Source organism: Topomyia yanbarensis, chromosome 2, assembly GCF_030247195.1.
Source record: "Topomyia yanbarensis strain Yona2022 chromosome 2, ASM3024719v1, whole genome shotgun sequence".
Taxonomy (NCBI): Eukaryota; Metazoa; Arthropoda; class Insecta; order Diptera; family Culicidae; genus Topomyia; species Topomyia yanbarensis.
This window is the reverse complement of record NC_080671.1, coordinates 432,854,073-432,881,907: the sequence shown is the minus strand read 5'-3', so window position 1 is coordinate 432,881,907 and position 27,835 is coordinate 432,854,073. Positions and strand designations below refer to the sequence as shown.

At 41.8% G+C, this 27,835-nt stretch overlaps 1 protein-coding gene across 1 annotated transcript in view; it reads left to right on the top strand.

Annotated features, from left to right (window-relative positions):
- The window catches only part of LOC131685482 (PH-interacting protein), a 35,332-nt gene extending 13,194 nt beyond the window's left edge, over nt 1-22,138 (top strand). Inside the window, exons 5-11 of the mRNA XM_058969218.1 lie at nt 6,351-9,596; nt 9,651-9,910; nt 9,973-10,113; nt 10,178-10,299; nt 10,520-10,671; nt 18,885-20,981; nt 21,045-22,138. Of these exons, the coding sequence (XP_058825201.1) occupies nt 6,351-9,596; nt 9,651-9,910; nt 9,973-10,113; nt 10,178-10,299; nt 10,520-10,671; nt 18,885-20,981; nt 21,045-21,377 (6,351 nt within the window). The 3' untranslated portion in view covers nt 21,378-22,138. The remainder of the gene's footprint in view (nt 1-6,350; nt 9,597-9,650; nt 9,911-9,972; nt 10,114-10,177; nt 10,300-10,519; nt 10,672-18,884; nt 20,982-21,044) is intronic.
- Nucleotides 22,139-27,835: the final 5,697 nt, after the last annotated feature.

Genomic DNA, 27,835 nt, shown 5'->3' with positions numbered 1-27,835 from the left:
CCCTATCTCGTTAATGCAGGGAATATTTACTTCGGCCAATCGCCCGAAGAATTTCAAAAATTTGCTTTACTCCATGTACGCATCGACGTCAAAATACTGGGGTATTGAGACTAAAATAGGAATGGTAAGTGTCGAATAATACATCGTTTTTCTGAACATACAATCAGCACATGTCATAAGGACCCCTGAAGTAATTGAATTTTCATTTGATTGTTTATTTTCTGGCATTCCACCATCTTCCCCATACATACCGCCAACTTAGCCCGGGACTGGGGTAAGTCGGCAGTTTCTGCGCGTCACATGTTTTTGTCTCTAAAAATGGAGACAATACATCAAACATTTTAATAAAATTCAGAGATGTTGCTAACCGTCGGTTTTTAAGATCTACACAAATCAAAGTGGTCAAAAATGAAAACTCAAAACACCGCCAACTAGCCCTGGTCTCCCCTACTGAAAAGGGACGTTGTTGAAAGTGTGGATAATGTTTTTTTTTATTTTGATTATAGAGGTTTTATCCTTAGGGTTGTTCCCCCCTTTTTCGGCTTGGAAAATTTAACCTTATGTGTGAAGTTGGGAATCGAACCCAGGTGAGCTGCGTACAAGGCAATCGATTTACCAATTACGCTATGCCCGCCACTAATAATTTGCTAAAATTTATTTTCTATTTGGCAATAATAATATCGTTTAATTTCGCTCTGTTGAGTACAGTACTATTCGCAGCAAACAATGTCCAAGCACTTGTTCCATAGATACATTCCCCAGAAAAAAATGATTGTGTCAAAATGAACTGATATCCAGAGGCCGCGCGTCGGTATGTTCAACTTGTTCATTGAACAGGTAGGCGAAATCATAGTCCCGAAATCGATTTTGAGTTAACATTAACAGCAGTAGCACGCAAACTATTTTAAATGAAAGTAATAATCTCCAAACCTTGAAGTGAACTTCTAAGCTCCAAAGAGATCCAAACAATAAATCAGAGGAATTTTGAGTCAGTCTTTCAGTATTGAGGGATATCTAACACACTGTCAAACTTCATAGTATCTTCAGAGAAGGGCTTCGAGATTAAAGGAGGCCCTCTGAAATTTAGGGAAGGTAATCATAGGAACTCAAGAAGGTCGTATGAATATTAAAGAAACTTCTTCACGTTAGGTATCTTCTAAGAGCTCAGACATTTCCGTTGGGCTAAAGAGTGTTTACGAACTTAAAGCATATCCAATCAGATTCAGAGCAGTTCTACGAACTTCCGAAATGTTCTCTAAACTGCATGAAAGTGCTCCAACCCTGAGACAACAACCTGCGGAAACCTGGGATGTTCCACAAACTTCAGAGGATTTCTACGAAATTTACGATAGTCTTTCGAACATCAAGAAAATTACTACAAACTTTCAAGAAATTTTATGAAAATCAGTGTTGTTCTGCGATCCCCGGCAAAGTGTTTTCAACTTCAAGAAAGCCATAGAAACTTGGAGATATCTTACGCTTATTGCGGGTTTAACAAAGTTTTTCAAAAGGTACAAATCTTCGAATAACGTGGTAAATGTTCCGATTGAGCCAATTTATTCTGCTTCCTAACGATTTACAAAGTATGTGTCTATCAATATTGTTTAAAAGGTATTGGCAACGAGGATAATAATCATGTTTGCTCGGAATTCTATCACCAAGTGGGGCCAGTTGAATATGTAGAATAACACAGTTTTTCATTGCGCGCCCCATTAGTTTCCATGTAACTTTTGAACTTGTTTGATCAATTTTTCAATCCATTTAGAAGCTCCGCGCCTACAGCGAAGATGGCTTAAATAGTGTAAAATCAAGAAAAATTGACATAGGGTGTGGAGACTATTTTCGCCCTATTTCTACTATAGCCCTACCCATTTGAAGCCGATAGTTAAAACAGCGTCGGCTATCTTTTTTCAACCTATTGGCTCAAATAGTAGTGCGAAAATAGGATCGTTCAATCCGAGATTTCGGAGCGCTCAAACAGAGGTATTTCCCCATTTTCAGGACATTTTTGTTATTAAATTGGATACTGATGCCGAAGCCTCCCAAGGTTTAGGGGTTTGACGGTATTGCAAAAATCATCAAGCACCAATTGCTTAGAGATGGGTGTTGCATTACGCTTCGATAGTGGTGCATCGAGGAGACCGAGAGGGCTTATGCGCCTTTTTTATGTTATATGTTTTTTCATACTCTGCACCTGCGCATACCAACGCTAAACCACTGGTCTATGCGCTGTGTCGTGGCCGACTGGCGGATCGACGTAGATTGACTTTTGCTGTGTGCCATGTTTGCAAATATTGTTCTATTGGTGGTATTCGTGGATGGGGCTCACGGAGGGAGTCATTGTGTGTCCATTTATCGGTCGACTTCGTCATCTTGCATATACTAATTAAATTAATTTAATAATTAAATTAATTTAATAAAGTAGAATAAGTAGAAACCTATTAGTTTTAGCTTTGTGATAATCGTAGATTTTCGTGCTAGTGTGCAACTGTTATGTGCTAGTCGTATGTCTATCTATGCATGTATTCGTCTGAGTATTTGTGACAGTTGGGTCAGGGAATGGATGCAGAACTGACGTATATGATAGAATAGTGGCTAATACTTCTGGTGATCAATCTGAGCATTTGGTTTTATTCATTCGGGAAAGTCGGGTTGGATAAATTAGGGTAAAATAAATTTACCGACGCACGTGAGTCATCCATTCCCGGCCAGCATAGCATGATGAAAGTTTAACAGCATGCAATTGCCGTTAATGATAAATATACAACATTTGCTGCATTTAGGCGAGTTTGATTGCATGTTACATGTGTTTTTCTATTCTACTTCATTAGTCTGTTTCGTTTGTACATCTATTAGTTTGCTTTTCCATTATTTATGTATACACTTCTAATCAAGCTCTTTGCATCTTTTTTTCTTTATTCGGCATGTTTTGATTCCTTTTATTAGTATATCTCTACTATACACTATCTATACTCATATAGGTACAAACGCTCGTGACTTTCGCGATAACACAAACCTGGCTACAAACGCGACCATGCAATTGCAATAATCCACATATTTTTACGCCCGCGATTTCGCCTACATGAAAACTCCCCGGTAGGGAAACGTGGCATCCATAAACTTCCAAACGCAGTCTCAAACATTAACCCACCACTCGCGCTATCACGTCCGAAAGTTTTACCAGTCTGGACTAATGCCTTCAGTTGAACCAATCAAAAAAGTGACGCTCATATTCACTAAACAACACGTTCCATGGTGACATGACCTAGAACTCAAGTGATATGGGGAAACGGACTACTATCTGTATCATACACTAAAAATTAAGCTTCAGATTCACGGTCCGCGCGCGATCAAACAAAAATACACAATCCGTCATCATAAAATCGAAGTTATACACGCGAAGTCACATACACGTGACAAACACGTTAAGATACAAATGCTTGAGCCCTTCGCTATCATCCCCGGCATCTACATCGGCGATCTAGTAAACATGATCGCATCCCAGTGATAAAGTGAATGTCTCAGCTCCTATAAAATTTCAAACGCGGTCTCAAGCGTGAACCTAAAAACTCCCGAACTCGCACGATCATGAATCGGTCACTTGCGGATGTTTCTATCCTTGATATCAGCAGACTAGGTCCATGCCTTCAATTGGATCAATTAAAAAAAGAATGCTCTCATATCCACTGGACACCATGTTGCATGGCGACATGACCGAGGACTCTAGTGATGTGGGGTAACTTACTCCCTGTCAGAATGTGAATTGGACACCAAAAACTAACTATCAGAATGAAGGTCCGCGTGACCATCCAAGAACGCGCGCGTATATAGAAAATGCCACACGGTTACAAAATCCAGTCTTGTACACGCGAAGTCACATGAACGCGAGCACACGTGACAGACACGTTAACGTACGAACGCTTAAGCCCTTCGCGATTAACAACGCACACCTACGTTCGCGATCGTGCAAACTTAATAACACCCTGGTAATAAGGAGAACGTTTCAGCGCTCGCGAAATTTTGAACGCTGTCTCAAACACAAACCTACAAACGTCCGTTTTCGCGCGCTCATGAATCGGTCACGTCTGGAAACCATTACTCTCTGTCCTAATAACTTAGGTCCATAGATTCAGTAGGACCAAAAAAATAAAGCACATATCCACTAGACAACACGTTTCATGGCGACATCAGCGGGCACTCTAGTGATATAGAAGATCTCACACTATTTTAGCATCTTAGAAGTACACCAAAAAATAAAGTATTAGACTCACGGTCCGTGCGCGATTATCCAAGAACACATGCGAATATGCGAAAGACATACGGTTACAAAATAGGATTTATACACGCGAAGTTACATACACGTTAGCACACGAGACATACAAACGCACACGCGATCGAAGACGTTACCTACAAATGCTCGAGCTCTTCGCGATGATACACGTGATCGCGAGTCCCTACGCCCGCACATACCTAAACCGTACAATGAATATCACATTCAGAATCACGGCCCGCTACAATTGTCCTAATGCAGTGTTTTATTGGGCGACATTGCCTGTCTCGTCTGCAAATTGTAGTATCTGACGGGGAGCCCTTCCGAGAATCTAGCTCTACAGCTCCAGTAGGACAACTCTCGAAAAAAAAAAACTAACTCAATCCCGGCAATAAATCTCATTATATAGGATGAATTTCAGATCTAGGGTTTAAAGCTTTTAAATGCGATTCTTAACATAAAAATACGGTGTTGGTTTTTTAATCATTTTCGCTGCCAAAGTGAGCTTTTATTATTTCACAAGTAGTGATAAAAGTCCAAATCAAACAGATACTTATGGTCTTGGCCATCTAATTAACCGGTTCGTCTGTTATTTCCCCTCAAAGTGTACTTTGTCAGCTTACTTTTAGATCCTAATCATCCAGTAGTCGAGCATTGTACATACATTATTTGCAACAGTATCATAAACGAAAAAAATACTAATTGTTGGGCCCATTGTCGGACGGCGCTGAACCAACCCATGCACCACTATATCAAAATCCGACGAGAGCGACACACATAAATTGTTTCTTCGTTCAACATTTGAGTCGTATACATCGTCGTGCCTGGTTGGTTGGTAAACGGTGAGCTGCGAGTCTAAGGTATGGCAATGCTGGTTTATTTTCGCCCCCTGCAACACAGAATAACAGCCGACGGCTGTTTCCCACACGCATTTTGAAACGTAGGAATAGCGCAGACCAGTATCTATACAGGGTTTTGGCGGTGGTTCACGAGTTTGTGTGTCCTAAATAGCACTGATGCAATGTGCCAGAACAATTGATAAGACTGATTGGGAAACTTTGGGTTAAGTTTTTTCGAGGTAAAAGCTTTAATCTTTTGTCAATCTCAACTATTATTCGCATGATAATAGAAAAAAAAACTAAAATTTCTTGTACCTTCCCAGCACAACTAAATTCACAACTTGTTGTAAATAGCATGTTATTTTTTCGACAATCAAATTGATCTTTGCGACATGAAATTTGTTTGTGCCAGTAATAGTCGTAGGTCCAAAGGAATTGCGAAAGGTTGCTGACAATGCAGAAAATTTTGCGATTTCAAACCTTATGCTGCCACTCCAAAGTACGTAATTTATATACACTAGACAACAAGTTACAGGGCACCATAGTTGTAGACCCCAGTGAGATGGGGGAGCTCACTTTCTTTCTTTATTTGAATCGTACACTCAAAATTACAAATCAGAATAAGGGTTCGCATGAAAAACGCCACATGGTTATATAAACGAATTCAAACACGCGAAGTTACAAACATCCCTACACGATCAAACACGTTAACATAGAAATGCTCGTGTCCTTCGCGATATTTAAAATTTTGTCACTCATACGATTATATGATAGAAACATCTCATTGATCAGCACTTACGAATTTATAATTCAAGTGCGGTTCAGTCAAGTCCAAAAGTCTCAATCTTGGTCTCAAAAAAAAAACAACAACCTCATATACACTAGAAGTTTTAGGACGCCAATGCCCGGGGTTAGTTGGCGATGTTTTCAGTTTTCATTTGCTATATGCTCCTTACGAGAGAAAAACGAGAATTTAAAAATAAGGAAGTAAACTACTGCATCTATCTAACAAACGAGTGTGCGAAATACGTGTCAACCCAGCATAATTATATTCAGCTCCGTGCATAATCCGTGTGCAACCTAATAAAAACTACTCGAATTTGCGTTTATTTTGGCCTCTGCGACCTGCGGGTGCTTCGGTTGTTATGTATTAGTTTAAATATTCATCCAATGCAGCATGTGCTGCATCCGAAATATCGAAAGCTTTTGCTAACCTGTTCCTTTTTTTATTTCCACGACAGGAAAGAAAATACCCTCACATCGGACCGCACCATCTGCTGGAGCTATGTTCCCGCATAGGACCCATCCTGGACAAGGATCTGGCCCCGGCCGTTCCCGGGGTACTGTCGCTGATGGGAGCCGGCCGGCAGAGTGTTCTGCGCACGAAAGAAAGTATAACCCGGCCGCGCCAGCTGGTGGACTATTGTACCCGGCTACATCACATGCCGCTGGCGGATGCGATTCATCGGAACAATACTCACAACATAGTGAAGGTGCTGTATGGACGGGAAAGTGCTGGTCCGATAGTTCGCAGCCTGGCAATACCTACCTCATTCTACTCGAAGCAGAACTTGCAGCGGCAAACGTTGGGCCACCTGTCGGCCGTTTATTGTGTGCTGTTTGATCGAACAGGAAAATATATCATTACAGGGGCTGATGATCTGTTGGTCAAACTGTGGAGTGCAATCGACGGACGGCTGTTGGCGACGTTTCGTGGAGCGTCCGCTGAAATTACCGATATTGCTATAAATCTTGATAACACTATGCTGGCAGCGGGGTCGCTTGATCGAATACTGCGCGTGTGGGATCTACAATATGGTGGACCAATCGCGGTGCTATCCGGGCACACAGGAATGATAACGTCGGTAAACTTTTGTCCATCCCCGAAGGCTGACCTACGTTATTTGGTTACTACCAGCACAGATGGATCTGTTGCCTTCTGGGAGTATAGTACCCGTAGTGGAAAGGCTTCGTTCAATGCGAAACCCGTCATGTATCATGAGAAGTTGCGTCCCGGTCAGGCACAGATGATTTGTGCATCATTTTCTCCGGGTGGAATATTTCTGGCAGCTGGCTCGGCAGATCATCACGTGCGTGTTTATTTGATGGGGGAAGACGGTCCAAAACGAATTCTGGAAACGGAGTCACATTTGGATACGGTTGATTCGATCCAGTGGGCCCACAATGGATTGAAGTTTATTTCTGGCAGCAAAGATGGAACTGCGCTTATTTGGCATTTCGAAACTCAGCAATGGAAGTCCTCCCGATTGCACATGACGGAAAGACTACCGAGCTGTCCGGCACCATCGCCGGAGGAAAGCACTAAACCGAAGGTTACAATGGTCTCATGGGATAACACGGACGATTGGGTCATTACTGCGGTGAATGATTTCACTATCAAAATATGGAATGCTCACACTTTCAAGCTACACAAGGTGCTCCGTGGACATACCAATGAAATTTATGTGCTAGAATCTCATCAAAAAGATTCAGGGGTTCTACTATCTGCCGGTCACGATGGTCAACTATTCATATGGGATATTGTCCGTGGAGTGTCGCTGGCAAACTTCCTCAATCACATCGACGGACAGGGTGACGGAGGAATTTTCGATGCCAAGTGGTCACCTGATGGGAACATGATCGCCGCGACCGATTCCCACGGACACATACTGATGTTCGGTTACGGTTCTGGGCACGAAAGATTGAAACAACTGCCAAAAGAACTTTTCTTCCATACAGACTATCGACCGTTGATTCGGGATGTGTCTCATCACGTGATGGATGAACAGACACAAACCATGCCTCATCTGATGCCACCTCCGTTTTTGGTAGACATTGACGGAAACCCATACCCTCCAGGTATGCAAAGGCTGGTTCCCGGGCGTGAAAGCTGCCCAACAGATCAGTTAATACCAAACATTGGCCTAGGTGTAGAGGCGGAATCGGCCCAGGAAATATCTTACTCAAACATCGACCGGATGATTGAGGCGTTGGCAAACCGGCAAGCTCCAGCCGACGATGTCAATCAGGCCCCAGACTCGAACAACGATCGTGACAATCGAGCTCGAAATGGGTTCCAGGAAGGACAACCTAATGACCCAAATCGACCCATCGGCCTTTCCCAGCAAGGATTTCAGCGGTTCAGTGCCGGCAACTGGCATCGAGAAGGTGGCTATAAATTCCACCGGCGCCAATACGTGCGTCCAATGAACCATTCCAATCTTCAATTTCTTAAACAGAAAATTTATGCTGCTGGGCTTCATGAGCACGATCAATACCGGCGGGAAATGCGACGACGCCCGCTAATGATTAATACATCGAACAGCAGTAATTCTGCGGGAGGCCAAGCCAACCGACGTTCGGGAGGACGTAGCAATCCTAATCAACGTCCAGCCAGACGTGCTCAACCCAATGGAGATCCGAATGGAAGAGCACAACCTGCTTACCGTACCCGAGCAGTTCGAGAGAATGAACCTGAGCCTGAAGCTCCAGAACAACACGAATCTTCCTCGTCCGAGACGAGCAATAGTGATGATTCGACAGCTATCGAAGAGGAGTTGGATCTATCGGCCTCGTCTAGTTCGGATTCGGAAAGTTCCGACTACTCTGACTGGGTTTCACATGAACCGGGACGTAATTTAGAACCACCAAAACGCTCCAAACGCAAACACGTTGAACGACGCGCCTACTCGCCACCGGAAATGGAGCAGCCAGGACCGAGCAATAGTAACCGTCGACCAAAAGTACGCAAAATCCCAATTACTCGCGATGGAGAAATTCCAGAACAATTCCGCCCGCCGGAATGGTTGAGCGAAGTTATTCCACGCAAAGCTCCCTACTATCCGCAGATGGGTGATGAAGTAGTGTACTTCCGGCAAGGTCACGCCCGTTATCTTGAAGCAGTTCGCACCAAAAACGTCTTCAACCTGGGAAACAAATGTGAGCCATGGGCCTCTCTCGATTTGCGGGATCACGAATTTTGTAAGGTTATTGGTATCAAGTACGAGATAAGACCTCCACGATTATGCTGCCTAAAGCTGGCAATCATGAACGAGGACCGGGTACAAACGGGTCGCTCATTTGTGATCAAATATCACGACATGCCGGACGTGCTAGACTTTTTGGTTCTGAAGCAAACATTCGACACCTCCGTCCGTCGTAATTGGGGTCCCGGTGATCGTTTCCGTTGTATGATAGAAGACGTTTGGTGGCTTGGTCAGATTGAATCTCACAATCAGTTATCCGCTGGTTTTCCCGATTCGCTCTTTATGTGTTTCCGAGTTCGGTGGGACAATGGTGAATATGAGTTCATGAGTCCGTGGGATCTGGAACCGGTGGATGAAAACCGATTGCCGGCAGAGGTTGGTGGAGCAGTTCCTGTTCTACCGGAGGAGTTGAGGGCAACGTTGTACCAGCCCAAACCAGAGGAATGGCCACGCGGTGATCGAGATGCATCCTGTCGACGGATTATTGCCGGAATGGAACAAGTGAGTACTGTGGTGTAATGTTTATGTTCTGATCTCACAAATCAAATTTTTCAGGTAATGGGACTCGCCATAGCGGATCTGTTTCTGGCTCCGGTGGACCTCAACATTTATCCCGAATATGCTTTCGTTGTGGAGTATCCGATAGACCTAAACACGATCAAGGCACGGTTCGAGAATCATTTCTACAGGCGAATTACATCGGCCCAATTCGACGTTCGTTATTTGGCTACTAATGCGGAAAAGTTCAATGAAAGTCACAGTAACATCGTCAAGCATGCTCGAATCATTACTGATCTCTGTTTAAGGATATTGGGGTAAGCGCAGCTAAGTTTTTGAACTATCAGAAAAATTGTTATAGCTTGTTTCTTTTCCTCAGCGATTTGAACAATGTAGACGTTCCTGCTGTGTACCATCAACTAGCGGACACTTACGTTTCTTCGGACTCGGACAGCGATGGGAACCAGCCGGGACCGTCCACTAGCACCAGCACCAGACGACCTCCGGCTGGATCTAGAAGGTAAGATGGTGATGATGAATGTAATGTTTAAAGGTCGCTAACTACAATGATATTTTACGCACAGATCACGTCGTTTGGTACCCGAAGGCGACTGGCGTGTGGATTGTCGTGAATTGTTGGAGATGATTTGGCAGTGTGATGATTCGGAACCGTTCCGGGAACCGGTGGATACGATCCAGCATCCAGGTAGGCTGTTTGTTTTGTTTAACATTGATCTAGTTGTGGAAGAATAGATATCGAATTGTTTACCTACCTGCATTCGTTACACTTCCATCGATTAACCTGAACCCAAACAAATTTCTATTAAGCAGCATATTACATATTTTTGCCCAACCGAAAAACTGTATTATATCCAGCTTTTTTTATTTACAAAATTCTAGAAAACTATCCTCTACTTCATTTACAGACTATCTGCAAATTGTCGACACACCGATGGATCTCCGCACGATAAAGGAAGACCTACTGGGAGGAAACTATGAATCACCGTTGGATTTCTGCAAAGATATGAAGCTCATATTCCAGAATTCGCGCAACTACAACACAAATAAACGGTCTAGGGTAAGTTTTGATTTGCTATTATCGAGTCATTTTTGAATACCCTTGTTAACAAACCCCCTGATCCACGAAGCGGATGATCGTAACTGCTATAAACTGGGATATGTCCGCGATGATGAAAAAATGCTACTGAGAACAACTAATTATTATGCTACATTTCTCCGTAGTGGAGAAAACTTTTGGTTGAAACTATTTTTTTTCTCTATTAAGAAGAAAGTTGTTCAAAACCTTCTCTGCGCACGAAGAGCACAAAACCTATAACTAAATTAGTTGTGGAATTTGCGTTTAGACTTCGTCTTATCAGAATCAGACACTAACGTAGTGACAGGACTAAATTAGCGCCGGATTGACGCTAGCTCAAAAAAAGCGAAGGCGCAATTTGCGTTCCTCAACAAACCACTAGTCAAGCGTGATGTCCCTCAAGAAAGGAAGCTTGTTTTAAGTTGATGAGAGCTAAAGAAGATTTAAGGAAGAAAAATAGTTTTTAGCAAAAGATTTATCCACTAAGGAGAATTATAGTGCATATTGCATTGACTTGCTAAGCCATACCAAGTTTCGATATCATTAATTCTCCCCAGCTTAATCAGAACTTCTTTGCTTGCGGGACATCACGCAGGACTACAGATGTGCTCAGAAATACAAATAGTTTTTTTTGTTTTTTGGAGCTAGCGTCAATCCGACGCTGGCTTAGTCCTGTCACTAAGTTAGTGTCGGATTCTGGTGGAACAAATTCTAAACGCGAAATCCATAATAAATTTTTTTATTGTTATTACCGATGTTAGTTCCGTTATAGATAATTTTTCACGATGTGCATTTCAGATTACAGAACGTTGATCTGTAGCAGCTGAGAAAAATATTGAATGCTTTATCTAGGTATTTCTTTTCTGCTTGAATTTTCCCTATGATTACTTTGAAGCTCCTCTCAACTATAAACGAAAACGAGCTGTGGTTTATCATTCTCGCCATAGCTAGATAAATCACTATCGGTAGCACCTATTTTGTACGATAGTAGCATACCTGGAGAATCGAATAGCGAAACGTTCGAATATTGTGCATTATTTCCCAAAAGAGAAAATTGGATTAAACCACACGACCTAGCTTAAATTGAGTTTGGTTTTTGTGTTCCGAATTAATCTCGTCTGGGTGTCTAGTTAGACGATGTAGCTAAACCAGTACCGAAATTAACACTAGTTAGACACAAAAATCCAAACAGTTCACACCACACATGTGAACGCCTAAAGCAGCTGGCTTGTGCCGAGTAATTTCACGGGAAGCAAATACAGAAGCTTTGGTTTGCTGACGAGAAAGTGAAAACGAACTCTTGTATATTGGTCAAAGAATCGAACGTCTGGCATTATGCAAGATTGCCCAAAAGGTAAAATTGGATTAAACCAATTTGCGCATTAAGGGCGTTTCTAATGTGTACTCCAGTCAGAGTGAGCGAGTCATTTGGCATAATGGACGTTCAGCATAAATTACATTTGGCATAATTTTGAGAAGTGATCACCGTGCAGGTCATTTGACATAACTGGCATTTGAGATAATTTTGAAAAGCGATCATTCTGCAGGTTATAACGGATATTTGGCATAATTATTTTTCACTTATGTAAAACGGTCATTTGACGTAACGGACATTTAGCATAATTTTGCTAAGTGATCTCACTGAAGGTCATGTGGCATAACAGACGAATGTCTAGTTTATCAGCGAATGAGCCATAAGGCTTAAGCTGCCCTAAGCAATAATCATGATGTGTTAGTCCTGTCACTAAGCTAGCGTCGGATCCGGATGCTGATGAGAGGAAATCGAAACGCCTCTCCAATAACTAGTTTAATAATAATGAGTTGTTTTCCATATACTGATTAAATTTCGAGTGAATGCATATTATAACTGATTTTGCCTTATTCTTTTGAGTTTCATTTTTGATATTCTTGTGTTTGCTCATTTTTGCAATTATAAATTGTTTGTCTATGACTTACGTTGTAGTATAGTGTAGATTTTACAAGTTTTTGTTTGTGCAGCGCACTAGAAGTGCGATTCACCAGACGTATGTTTTGTTTTGGTTATCTTTATTATGATCGCCAGTGAGTTTCCATACGGTTTTTCTATAATTAAAAGTATCATTATTACCCTTCTTTGTGTCATGAGCTCTTCTTTAGAATTATATACCGTTCGATCCAGACTATAGTTAACTTTATCATTTGCATATATTAAATCATCGGTTGTTAAACTGCTCTAGCATTTGGGCGAAGCCAGTGTAATGTGGTTTTGCCGCATAACCGAGACCGATGCAAGGTCGCCGCTTATTCGCCGTCGGAAGCGGCGGTCCCTCGCCAACAAACCTGCGATCCACTCGTTTGTGCGGTTTACTCAAAGATTAGTTAGTTCAATTATTTGACGTTCGACGGAGCGACAGTGCACAGTGGTCGGAAACGCCAAAAACGTGAACTTAATTCACTAGAGGCCAAACCATCGAATATATTCACAGGGTGTCTTTGGAGGATTTGTTCGTAATAATGTTCCCCACAATCTGATAACAATTGAAATTAGGCATGGCTTACTATGATCAAACTAAAAAAAAAAAAACTTTATACTGACGAGGTAGAAAGTTGGTGTCCTCGACAAAGTTTTAGAAATGCTAATGGTGAAAAATTTTGTTGAAGAGCTTGAACTTGTAGGATTTAAGGTTATCGATTTATAAGGCGTTTTCTATGGCAACCCCCTTAAATCTAGTTTTTTCAATATAACTTTTTATTGTGGCTTTTCGTGCAAACTATGTTTAAAACAAATGTGTAGGTATCAAAGCTACATAATTTTGTCGAAGACTATATGTAAAAATACTCATTCGTTTCAAAGTTATTGAGGATTTTTACATTTTTTTACACCAACTTCAACTACGTATACGAAAGTTCGGACAGCACACGACTTGAAGCGAGGTGGCGTAACCACATTAGGCGTAAATGTTATATATTAATTTGCAAAGAAGAATAATCTAATTAATTTTGGACCTTCAGTAGCAGCACGGCTCAAAGTTATGCCGAATGACCTATCTTTGCATACAGTCCAAAATTATGTCTGTTTCCCTGTAGATGAAAAAATGGGAAATGACCTCCAGTGTGACCACTTCTGAAAATTATACCAAATGTCCGTTATGCTAAATAAGTAAATACCCCAGACCTGCAGTCAGAATAGTTCCCATGCAAACTGCATTTCGTTTCTGAGAGTGTAGAGGTTATTGAGCCAAAAGTCTTTCGGCCGAAATGGTCATTAGACCAAATGGGTCATTAGACCGAATGGGTCATTAGACCGAATGGGTCATTAGACCGAATGGGTCATTAGACCGAATGGGTCATTAGACCGAATGGGTCATCAGGTCGAATGGGTCATCAGGTCGAATGGGTCATCAGGTCGAATGGGTCATCAGGTCGAATGGGTCATCAGGTCGAATGGGTCATCAGGTCGAATGGGTCATCAGGTCGAATGGGTCATCAGGTCGAATGGGTCATCAGATCGAATGGGTCATCAGGTCGAATGGGTCATCAGGTCGAATGGGTCATCAGGTCGAATGGGTCATCAGGTCGAATGGGTCATCAGGTCGAATGGGTCATCAGGTCGAATGGGTCATCAGGTCGAATGGGTCATCAGGTCGAATGGGTCATCAGGTCGAATGGGTCATCAGGTCGAATGGGTCATCAGGTCGAATGGGTCATCAGGTCGAATGGGTCATCAGGTCGAATGGGTCATCAGGTCGAATGGGTCATTAGACCGAATGGGTCGTTAGACCGAATGGGTCGTTAGACCGAATGGGTCGTTAGACCGAATGGGTCGTTAGACCGAATGGGTCGTTAGACCGAATGGGTCGTTAGACCGAATGGGTCATTAGACCGAATGGGTCATTAGACCGAATGGGTCGTTAGACCGAATGGGTCGTTAGACCGAATGGGTCGTTAGACCGAATGGGTCGTTAGACCGAATGGGTCGTTAGACCGAATGGGTCGTTAGACCGAATGGGTCGTTAGACCGAATGGGTCGTTAGACCGAATGGGTCGTTAGACCGAATGGGTCGTTAGACCGAATGGGTCGTTAGACCGAATGGGTCGTTAGACCGAATGGGTCGTTAGACCGAATGGGTCGTTAGACCGAATGGGTCGTTAGACCGAATGGGTCGTTAGACCGAATGGGTCGTTAGACCGAATGGGTCGTTAGACCGAATGGGTCGTTAGACCGAATGGGTCGTTAGACCGAATGGGTCGTTAGACCGAATGGGTCGTTAGACCGAATGGGTCGTTAGACCGAATGGGTCGTTAGACCGAATGGGTCGTTAGATCGAATGGGTCGTTAGACCGAATGGGTCGTTAGACCGAATGGGTCGTTAGACCGAATGGGTCGTTAGACCGAATGGGTCGTTAGACCGAATGGGTCGTTAGACCGAATGGGTCGTTAGACCGAATGGGTCGTTAGACCGAATGGGTCGTTAGACCGAATGGGTCGTTAGACCGAATGGGTCGTTAGACCGAATGGGTCGTTAGACCGAATGGGTCGTTGGACCGAATGGGTCGTTAGACCGAATGGGTCGTTAGACCGAATGGGTCGTTAGACCGAATGGGTCATCAGGTCGAATGGGTCATCGGATCGAATGGATCATATTAAGCAAAATGAGTCATTAGGTCGAATGGGTCATTCCACTTAATGAATTATTGGGCCGAATGAGTTATTAGGCCGATTGGGTCATTACGCCGAATGTGTCATTTGACCGAACGGGTCATTTGGCCGAGAAGTTCATTAGGCCGAATGTGCCATTAGGCCGAATGAGTCATTTGGCCGAAAGAATGCTTGAAGTCGTTTTTTTGTGTAGTGTTACGGCCTACATATCACTAAGAAGCTTTCATTTTTTCTTAAACATGCGGCTTCATTGCCTTCTGCCTAATGTTCTAGTCGCCTTCGACTGGGCTCCAGCTGTGCATTAACTTGGTAATGCGGTCATCACAGTTCTGAAAATTGAAAAGAACAACTCATGATTTAAAGACGGAAAAATACATAATTGATTTTTTTATACTCAATCGTGTGATTATAAACATTATAATACGTCATGGCTAGAAATGGGCTTTACTGATGCTACGGGTTGCTATATCAGAGACCTTAACTGCCCATTAAGGTGGGGGGAGGGGGTAAGGGTTTCATCGTTTCGTTTTCGTGCTAAATAGTAACTTTTATTTCTAATGAGTAAAAAATCCCCTTTATTTAAAATTTATCTCAAAAACTCAACGTAGGGATTAGGTATTTTTCACATAGAATGTCTATACAAAGTTTAAAATAAATCGGGTTAGTAGTTTTGAATGGCAGTTAACACCGCAAATCGCATTTTTTCCGAAAGACGTTCTACAAAAATTTTCGTCATCGAGTCGCTTGTCGCTTTCTTAACATGAAAAAATAAAAAGATTGGAAAAAAGCATTTTTCACCCTGAAAACCTTACCTCCCTCTTAAAGTATATTGAAAAACAGTAAGCCGAGAAAAATGCTACTCAAGATTTACATTTTCATTGAGCCTTATGGATATGACAACATTGTTTTGGGTTTTTTTCCGATATGTATTGAACAAACCTGTTAATCTTATGTGTTTGTGCATTGTGATTCAGTGGTGATACAGAATACAATCCAACAGATAACTTATTTTCGACAAAAATCCATATAACACTCTTATATGCTTTTATGGGCAGTTAGGTCAAATAAAGTCGTTATCGTTATCGTTTTTGGAGTGAAACTAGCTCTGATTTTTTAAATCTCATGGCACTCGGTCTTATAACCATTCGGCCTTATGACCCATACGGCATGATGGCTTTCGACTTTAAGACCCACTCGGCTTAACAGTATTTGGCATAGCGGTTTTCGGCCTAATGACCCGATACTGTTCCTGAGTTCCCTGTCTACATGTACTTGTGTGTTCATAATAGAAATAAGAATGAGAGGAAAATAACCACGACTCTACTGTGATGACTTATGTTTACAATACTAATGTGTTTCCCATTTGAATTCCGAACATTTTGATTTTCGTGAAGGTCTTGTGACGTGACCAACAAATCTCAGCTCTGAGCTCACATCCCTCTCTTCTGTTCTTTGTCGACGATGTATGTGAAATGTTTTAGCAAGTCATAGTAAAAGATGAGTTGATGAAGTTTATAATTTTGGTGCTAGTTGCTCATCAACCTAGAGATTTCAGGACGCTTCCCCGATGCTGCAACAGCCATAATAAAAGGACATTTTTTCGATGGGTCTGGTCATAGGTGTTAGTAAACAGGGGGCCACTATTCACCTGGCGAATGAAATTGTTTATACATGCACGCGCGGTATTTGAAATGCATCAATGTATTTTGAGCTCGAAGCAGGTTCTATTCGTGTTACAGTATGTACCATCTAAGGAGAAATACCCAAGAATTGGATAAGCGGCTTCTCCTGACAAGAAATGTGATGGAACAAATCTGCAGATACCATTACCTAAAAAATATCAGAAACTACACGAAGCAAGATCCCAATAGACCCAAAGAGTCTCGTGCAGCGGCCGCGAAGATGAAAGAGTCAAAGTCATTTGGTCGGTGTTAGGTCAGACCGGACTAAGTAACAGTGCATTGATTTCGAGAAAAACGCGTTTAAAGTTTGAATCGCAGCATCCTTTACATTATAATTGGAAAATAATTTTAACCATAATTCTTATTTATTGTTTCATATTTCAAATCTGGTAAAAGTGGAACGTAGATGAAGAAATTCTTTATCCAGTGCTATCATTAACTCATTTTTTGATGTTTTGCGACTTGGTCCGGTCTGACTTAACACCGACCATTTGAAACGAAGATGATATTAGGCGACAAAAAGTGACGATGATCTGCTGGATTGTGGCTCGGGAAGAGAAGTGTTGAGAAAGATTAAAAATTGTTAAGCGCTCTGTTTTATGATTGAAAATTGCCGTCAAACGGGGTTGTTTGCATCAATTTTAATCTTTGAAGCAATATTACTAAAATTGCAGTCACCTGAACATAATAAGTATACCAAGAAATTCATTTTTTTGGCAAGCGATTTGTCCTTGCGGACGAAAGAGGGACTAATTATTGTCTATTGCAATAACCAACGAGCAGGTATACTTAGGGAAAAAAATTGTACATCTCATTAACATCCTAAAATAATTTGGAGGGATCAAGAAATAAAAGCAACTGGGATGAATAAACAAAATGTCGCTTATGAAGTTGTCCAAAGTCTTAGAGCGATGTGTTAAAAAAAGGGGACGAACATTTGGGTTTAGAAACAGAATCGTAATTCGCATAAATGTTCTCTTAGCTATTTAATTTCTGGTAACTGGCAAGATGATTGTTGTAAAACTTAGTTCTGCCGAATATTTTTCTGTGATGCAAAAACCCAAATTTACTTATGTTTATTAGTTTAAGAAACCGTCTACTTTTTGATTTTCTAATTGTGGCAGTTCAAATTATCAGATTTTTCCTTGTACATTTTTGCGCCTATTGAAATTAAGTACATATATACATATAAGACTCAGCATAAAGCTTTCAGTATTGAGGCAGCCGTCTGGGCTCATTTAAAGAGTTGTTTTTTTACCTAAGAAATACTGCCCCAGCTATATCTATCACGTTTTTATAACCGATTGTTCTCGTCCACTTAGAAGTAAGACACTTCTAGGAGTAAGAACAACGTTATCAAGAAACTCCCACAGTTACGCAGAAATCCGCTGACTCACAATTCATTTGTTTTGTCTTCTTTTCTCATTCCATCCATGCACTCACTAAACCAATAAAAAAAATAAAATAAAAACCCTCCATTCAATGAGCGCAATTCATATAAAAATTTATTAAAACGACTAATTTCCACCAAAACTTGAAATTATCTTGTGTAGGAAAGCATTGCGGTAAGAACCAGTCAGATTATCCATCTACGTATTATCTGATTATTTCCAGTTCAGTTCTGCATGAAATTTATATGTATTTTCGTTCATCAGAGCGATACTGTCCCGATTGGCCTAGCGTTATTTTGTATTGTTTCTTTTTAAGCAAATTTGTTCATCCTTTGTGTGTAGTTTTGTGTTTTATTTATTTTAATAAATTTTTATTGAATTGTCATCAAAATTTAAAAAAAAATATGAGCAAAATAAGTTTTCACTAGATTACACTTATCAAATGCGTGACTTTAAATTCAACCATTTCCATTCGTATTCCAGATCTACTCTATGACCCTCCGGTTAAGCACACTCTTCGAGGCTCACGTCAAGCCAGTCATCTACAACTGGAAGTCGGCTCGAAGGCGTGGCAAAGCCAATGCAGCTAAACGAACTAGTGGCGGCACTGCTGGAGCTGCGGGGTCTAGTTCGGCAGCACCAAAGAACCGTCGAAACGATCGAAGCCGGGCGGGAACCAGCGGTGGTACTGGTAGTGCAGGACCGAGTCGACGTTCCAATCCGAGTCACAACACAACAGGATCGTCATCGAGGACACGTCCTTCGGAGGATGATGACGACGATGGAGATGAGGATGATGATAGCCCGAAGAAGAGACCGACCAGGAATGGAACGGCTGCTGTTGCATCGGTAGCAACCAGAAAAGGACAATCGACCAGCTCAAACGGTGTGTCGTCGAGTAGTAACAATTTGACACTCAATGCACAACCTGGTCCAAGTCGCAACAGAACGGCATCAGGCACAGCGGGTCCTGCAACTACCAGTCGGATGACGAGAAGATCTCAGGAAACGGAAGCTGAAGACCGAACGGCTAGCAGTGTTGAATCGGAGAGTTCGAGCGATTCGAGTGATAGTAGTGACGACAGTGCGGGAGTACCGGTTTCATACCTAAGGAATTACGATTCGGGTGACATTTATGACCCTTACAAAAGGAAACGTAGTAAGAAGGCCAAACCCAAGAAGGACAAACGAAATCCTAGCAGCAAGAGCATGGTAAGCTCGTCAACAGCTAAAAAGAAACCTTCAACGGCGAGTGCGGTCGCAACTGCCGCAAGCACATCAAGATCAGAGGATTTTGTGTCCAGTAGACAACAAACGACGCAACGACAAAGAAACGGAAATGCAAGTGTGCCAGCAATCACAGGATCCAGGCAGATTGAGCGAGTTGTTGAGGATAGAGAACATCGAGAAGAACGCAGAAGAGAACAGGAAAACGATAAGCCAAAGAACACTACTAGTAGTACCACCAGTAGACGAATGTTGAGAAGCACTAGAAATAATACCGGAAGCGATAGTGAAGAAGATGATGCCGGCGAAGGCCCGAGCAGCGGACGTAGACTTTCAAAACGACCGCAGAGATACGAGTCAGATCACAGTTATCATATGGAACGACCGAAAACATCGCGAATAGTTTCCGATTCCGAGCACGAGGAGGAATCTCCGCGATCAACTAGAGGCAGTACTAGACGGGCACAGGCTGAATGGGGCAAAAGTGAAGACAGTTTGGATGCTCCGGGCGACGACGAGCAACCATCGAACTCGCAACCGTCCGGCAGAAGAAAACGACCGCGAAATCGAATATCGGATCCGGAACAAAGCCCAGAAGAAACGAGTAACATTAGCAAACGTGTTACTTCTCAACGAGCCGCTAATCGAGCTCGAAATTGGCAGGCAAGCGAAAGTGATAACGATCCGCACGCTCAATTACAATCTCCCGAGCAGCCCAGCACGAGCTCTGCTGGACCTTCTCGCTCGCGGGTTAATCGAACGAATGGTTCGCCCGCGAAATCACCCCGTAAAACCGAAAGTCGTTCCACGAATCGCCGGGTACGTAATGTGTCCCGGAGTGAACCTTCAGTAACGCCTCCTCCCCACACGGTTGACCACAATTATGGTGAACCCTCGTCGCGGAGAACGCGAAATCGACATCAACTTTCCCGTCACCAGCGCAATGCGGATGAGTTAGATCAAACTCCAGATGATCACACGGAGGAAGCTACTGATGACGATGCTCCATTGAGACCTCGTCAAACCGCAGGTCAAATCAGTTCTCGGTTGCGAAGTAAAACCAATTCACCAGCCAAACGAAAGAAACCATCTGCAACCTCGGATGATGACCAGGAGGATGATTCCGACGAGGAGTTCGTCGGTGATGCAGAGGAAGCTGAATCCGAGGAAGAAGAGGCAGCAAGCACGGATGATGATTCGGACGATAATACTCCGCTGCAAACAATGTCTTCGCAGCCCCGCGGGAGTCGATCACAAACGGCTAGCAGAAAAATTGCAGCGAGTTCCCGGAAAACAAATGTCAGCAGTCGAACGCGGCAGAGCGAACGGTTTTCCTCTGAAGATGATTACGGGGTAAGTAATATTTGTCATAATTTCAACAAAAGTTATTATTTTCTTTTCTCTTTCTAACAACAGGGTCCTGGCCCGTCGAGTTTGCGAAGTACCAGAAATATGAAGCGCCCTCACTACAATGAAGAAAGCGATGACGACGATGCAACGACCCGGCAACGACCGAAGCGGTATGCCATGTTCGGTAGTCAGCCTAGCAGTAGTAGTAGTAGTCACCTTAGACCGTCGCAGCAACATGGACCTTCATCTTCTTCCCATCGGTCCAACGGTGATGCAGTGGCTAGTAGTGGCGATGGGAGTGATGCCATCAGTGAGGACAACGAAGCGTTAACTAGCGTTAGCAGCCGGGGCCGAGTGAGACGGATTAATCCGAAAGCACGGAAAATATTTCGCGAATAGTGTCCCATTGCCATTGATTTACAGCGTCCATCGCTTTCCCAGTTGTACAGTGCAGTCTTTGTAATATATTCCCTGTTCCATAGTTGCATTAGTCGTGCCCCGTTGTTAGATTATAATAGATTGGTAGGTGACTGCCGAAGCGAGAGTCGCCACCACAACGCGTTCCAATACTGCCACTTAATAACAACAGTTTTAGTTTGTTTACTCAAACAATTGAATATTTGATGCGTTTACCCTTGATTTATATTATTTATCTATGGTAGACAGCGTTCGAAAGTAGACTTTCATTTACATAAATACAATCAACTTACAATGTCTTTGGACACAAGAAGGATATTTCGAATCCTAAAATACCGAATGAAAATAAATCTTGTAGAAGAAAGACTGATCGAATTCATGAAATCGTTGCTTTGTTTAGTTTTTTTCAGAGCCACGCGCGATCATTTTGTTAAAAGAAAACAGTGCTTGCGGCAAGAGCGCGTTTCGAAGGGAACATTATTAACAACAGGCAGTTCTACTGTTTTTGCCCGAACAAATTTCAGTATAAATGTGAAAGTCGCGATCAATCGAGTAACAGTGGCATAATCGTGACTCTTGTAAGTAGTTTTATTCGCTAAGTTTGCATATAAATAATACAAAACAAAAATCGTGATTCATTGCTAACAGAGATATGGCAAGAAGCCGATGAAAAAATCGCTAGCTATTAAGCCAGAGTAAGAACCTGTGAGAAGATAGATTATAACCTTCAAAAATGTTGTAAACCGAGCGTTTTCAAAGCCTACAACATTCCGAAATAACCTCGTTTATCTTTAAATTTCAGATGATCTTGAGAAGATTCCCTGATGGAAGGGCTAGTATCAGCATTCAGCGATGAAAATTTAAACGCTTTTGCTCTCGTAGGTGAATGAACAACAGTGAGTCTAATTATGGACCGTATGCAAACTAGGTTGGATGGCGGACCCAGAAGAAGCTTGACCTGTGTAGATCCAGAGCATCAGATGTTGCTTAAAGTAGCTGTCAAATCAAGCAGAGAGCTGTGGTCTTGTCGCAACCCTGTTATGGATTGGTAAGGTGAAACCGGTGTCTAAGCAATCAATCCAGACCCATATCTCGTGATGTTCACATCATTATCATCTAGGTTGGGAGCCTTAATTTATTATAGATAATTTGGCTAGTGGCGATATCACAAAAATAACTTCTCTTCGCTTCAGATAGTGCGATACAACAGTACTAAAAGTGGTGAGAATAATTACTTTCCGGAAATCCTTTCATTTGTCGGTTACAAATTAGTTCCGAAGGGAATGTCAAGTTTGATGGCAGCTACGAGGCATATTTCAACTGTCCAGAAGGCTTGAAGACACTTAAGGCTGTTTTGGTATGCTAGCGTTCTGGAATTTAAGATTGTTGTGTTTGCATTTCACGGAGTTTGAACGTTTGCGTGCTGACAACGATTGATGGTATCGAAACGCTAGGAAAACCGAGCTTTGGCAACCTGGAGATGGCGCAACGAAGATACCGATATAGATGGTGAGTTTTGAAAGGCAGGTTGAGAACCAGAATTGTGACCAGCTCCGCGCAGCGCCTAATGCCTTGATTTTTTTAGAACTTTTTATTGTGGCACCATAATGCCTCATTTAGTTTTATAACTATTAATTATTTGGACAGTTGGGGGGGAAGGGGAGGAGTTGCTTCTCTAATCTTCCGGTCATCACATCGCATGCTTTGGTATACTTAGTATGTATAACAAACATGAAGATGTGACACAAGGTGCCAAGAGCGCACTAAAATCCTGTCAATCCTATTTCTCATTGGATTGTCTGCTCTAAATATATCACCAGGGGATCATTCATAAATGATGTTGGATATTGACAATAGGGAAGAGCGTCACGTAACGAGATAAAAAAACTAAAAATGAATTTTAGACGTATCAGCGGATCAGGGATAAAAAAACGTACAACATTGTTTATGAATGGCCCCCAAACAAAGAATATTCCATAACGAATATCACGTAACATCGGTGACAGAGCATTGGGATCAAGGCCAAGTCCCCCCTGGGTCGTGCAAAACTGAGAAGCAACATCAATTTAGGCACAGATAGCACACTTCCATTTATTTTCATTATGTTTTGTTTTGTTTTTTCATTTGTTTCTCCTGCTACGATGTGTGCGGGAGAGCGGGACGGCCAAGGAAACGGAAAGCCAGTGGCCCAAACAGATCAGGAACAGGAGGGAGGACTGCGAACAGGGAAACCGACAACAGAGGAGAAATCGTTTATTTATTTATTATAGCTACGATACTAATCACAATTGTTTTGCTTTTCTTGTTTCGTTTCAGCAAACCAAAATCTATACGGACTAGCACATACGAACAGTTAGGCTTTGTAGGTTCTCATCTTGAGAAATGACAATGACACTGTACGAGGTGGCGCTGGGCTTGTGGCCTTCGACTGGCATGGTCCATTCTCATTGATTCGGAAGTCTTCTTGGCTGGTTGGTAGATATGTGCTCCTACTTGCAAGTTGATCAATTCGCTTGGGTGGGGGACATGTGGATCCTACTAGTTGTCGACTCTTTTGATCGTGAGTATGAGGCTAGTTCAGGAAAGGAGTGCAGGACTGGCACCTAAGAGATAGTTAATTATTCAGGACTTGTTCTTATGATTACTAAACTCGACCAAGCACACCGGCTCTCAGAAATGATAAGCAACCCTTTCGGGTCGGTGTAGTCTATTCGAGTCGAACCAGGCGGACATTCGGTTCGAGCAAACTTTATGGTTAATAGTGGATAAATATTTCTTATGCCTTTATTGGCAGAGATTCTTTTGCGAAATCCTAAAATACCTTCACTGGTATAGCTACTCAGGACAATAATAATAGAAAAATTAAGGGTTTGCCTGGTCCATAATGTAATGAATATGTATATTGACTAGAACAGGGATAATCGAGTTATGTTATAAGATAGAGAAGAAACAGCACAGTTGAAGGAAAAGTATTCGCGAGTAAGGACTAATACTGCTAGTATGTTTACCGTTTCAATTAATAGTCGATTGATCTGCTTCGGACCTAGCAGACAAAAAGGAGATTAGGAAGAGACAGAAGCGGATTCAATGCGAAATTTGCCAATATGACGTTGACCCCAAGGCGATGGTAGGATGATTTTCCATAGGATGACAGACTAGATGACACGACGTTACACGCTCTGAACTTGCGCCAAATAGTTTGTATTCGATTGATCCGCTTCTGACCTAGGGGACCCATGAGGAGATCAGGAAGAAAATAGAAGCGGAATCAATGCGAAGTTTTAATTGCATCACTGACGACTTAGCACGCGTTGTTAGGAGCAGGATACATTGGACCAGACAAAATAGAGAACTTGACGTTACGTTAAGCTGCAGTCCCATCTGCCCGATAAAAAAAAAGACTAATCACAATTATTTTGCTTTTCTTGTATCGTTTCAGCAAACCAAAATCTATCTCTTCATTTTCTGTCTCCAACTATCCTCTATGTAATGTATCTGAAACTTGTGGGACTGGTTAACAGCCGGCGCCTGCTTGTGGAAGAAACTGGTGTGCTATACGGACTAGCACATACGAACAGTTAGGCTTTGTAGGTCCTCATCTTGACAGAGTCTAGATGGGCGGATGAACGTCTGCCAGGGTGTGGGCTGAGAAATGACAATGACAATTAATTATTTGGACAGTTAGGTGCACATTGCACAATGAAAAAAAAACAAAAACGCATGCTTCCAACTGTCAAACGTAGCCCTACGCTTAGCAAAATGGCTAAAAGCGCGTGAAAATTTCAAAGTGATTTTTCTTCGGTTTTTTCAGTAAATTCTATACTGCATTTAATTTATTCTCACGGGTAAGACTTTTTCGGTAATGATCGAATTCGCAACATTTTTATTTATTTTGGTGCTTTTTTGGTAGACAAATTGTCACGGAATTGGGCTTCACCATACTCATTCATGTATAATACCGTGGCTGAATTTTAGTTATGATGGCTCCCAAAAAACGAATGCTTTACCATCTGGAGCAACTAAACAAAGCAGTGGATAGTGTGACGAAATGTAGACCTGTCCGTGCTGCGTTTCGTTTATATGAAGTTCCGGAAAGCACCATCCGCGATAAAAGCAAACAGCGATAAAATCGAACGACTTCTACACAAGTAGCACCGCCTATCATCAGGCATGAAGAGGAAGATCGTATGGCCGAATGGTTGATTGGTATAGCCAAGGTTGGGATCCCCATAAATACACTACGTCTTCGAGCTTTTGTTGCGAAATACATCAAATTAGCTATGATTGAAAATTCATTTAAAGCTGGAGTTTTTGGAATTTTGAATGCTTGACTGCAGAGGAAATATAAATTCATTCGCCGACCAAAGCATTCATTTGTTATTATGTGGAGAACTTAAGACAGAAGTTAGAATCTTCTACATTTTCAATTATAAGTGAACTGCGTAATCTATATCTGAGGTACTTTTGCTCAATAATTCTCCTCAGAGCTAGCATAGAAACAAAATTCAGTTTGCTTCTTAAACCGAACATGTCCGTGCCTGAATGCGCTGCGTCGGGAGAACGAATGACGAGGGAAACGAACCAAAAATTTCATTCATCGCCGCGGGCATGAATTGAATTTCGTTTTCTTTCAAGTTCACGCAGAGATATCAATTTTTTAAGCTCTGATTCCAACTCAAGACGCAGTGCTAGCAGAAGCAGATGGAAGGCAAATTCATATTCGGCTCGACAATTCAGACAAAGAAATTTACATGGCTCTTTTCTCCGGCAACGCTGCTGGCATGCTTGCACTAACTACACGCAGAGAAATAAGGCATAATCGAATCAAATATTTTGCGACTTTGATTCTAAGTCAAAGATTTTGTTGAAACAGAAATAAAATTTCTCTGTTTCAAATACCAAACATTGTTGGTACAAAAATATCTGCATTAGTGACAAAATAATCTGAATTTTGATTCTAAAATCCCTGCAAAAAGCAGGGAATATTCGTATCAAATATATTGAAACTTTGATTCAAATTCAAATATTTAGTTGAACCAAAAAAAAAACATTGGATGGTTGTACAATAGCATTATTTCAAACAAAAATATTGCTGTTAGATTTAGAAATATTGCTTGAAAATTGATGGACTGTGCTTCGTTCGATCTTTGTTGTATCATACAAATAAAAAATGGACGTATCGGAGGTCGAGAATAAAGAATTGGAGTTCAAGACGCTAGGTTTAGACTATTTGAGCGTTATAAAAATGTAAATACAATTTGATTAGTGCAATGCGGTCATGAGTGCTTTCATAGGTGAAAAAATAATATTATTATTAATATTATTGTTATTAATCCAGAAAATTGATACACCGCCGAAATTTATCGAACGAGAGGAAGCAGAGGAGCTAAAACAGAATGTTTTAGCGGAAAGCTTGAAAAAGTTGTCATTTATATTATGGAAATTGGAATTTGGGATTCGGTGCAAAATATGAGCATTTTAGGGTAGAAGAAAAAAAAAAACAAAAATCAAGATATTATTATTAATTACACTTTTTTTGAAAACAAAATAAAAAATTTTTGATTCAAATAGATTTTTTCATTGTTCCCTCGGCATGATACTGTACCTTGATGTGGTCCGGGGGCTTTTCCACCAAAGCAGTATTACAGTGATTATATCACAGAAACTTGGGATACGATTAATTTCTTTTTAGTTAAGCTACATTGTGATCAATTTTAGTACTTAACTTGGCGACCTTTATTATCCACTGCCATGGTCAAATAATATACAATGTGGGTTTAGGGCCCAATTCTCTCTGCAGGCACCCTTCTTTTGTTGCTATATTTTCAATTAGATCCATGCTAACACTCATTAACACAAATTGCTTATTCTCTCATGGTCACAAATACGAACGCCCGCGATCTCGCCAATATTCAAACACCCCGATTGATTAGGTGAACGTTGGAACCTAAGAACCTAAGCTCACGCAATCATGAATCGGTCACCTCCGGAAGTCTCCGCCCTTGATCCTAGCAGCCCAAATTCATGCCTTTAGTTGGATAGAAATAAAACTAGACAAGACGTCCACGCGCGATCATTGAAGAATACGCGAACATGCGAATGGCCACACGCTTATAAAAATAATGTGTCCACGAGAAGTTACATACATTCTAGCACACGCGACAAAAAAGTCCACATACAAACGCTCGAGTCCTTCGCGATCATCCACGCACGACCACACCCACGATCTCATAAAAAGTATAACACCCCGGTGACTAAGTGAATGGTTTAGCACTTATAAATTAACAATCCCGATCTCGAGAGTGAACCTCCAAATGCCCGTGTTCACGCGATCATGAATCGGTTTCGTCCGGAATCCCCTATTCTCGGCCCTAGTAGCATAAGTCCAATGCTTTCAGGTGGACCAATCAAAAATATAATGCTCATATCCACTAAACTAC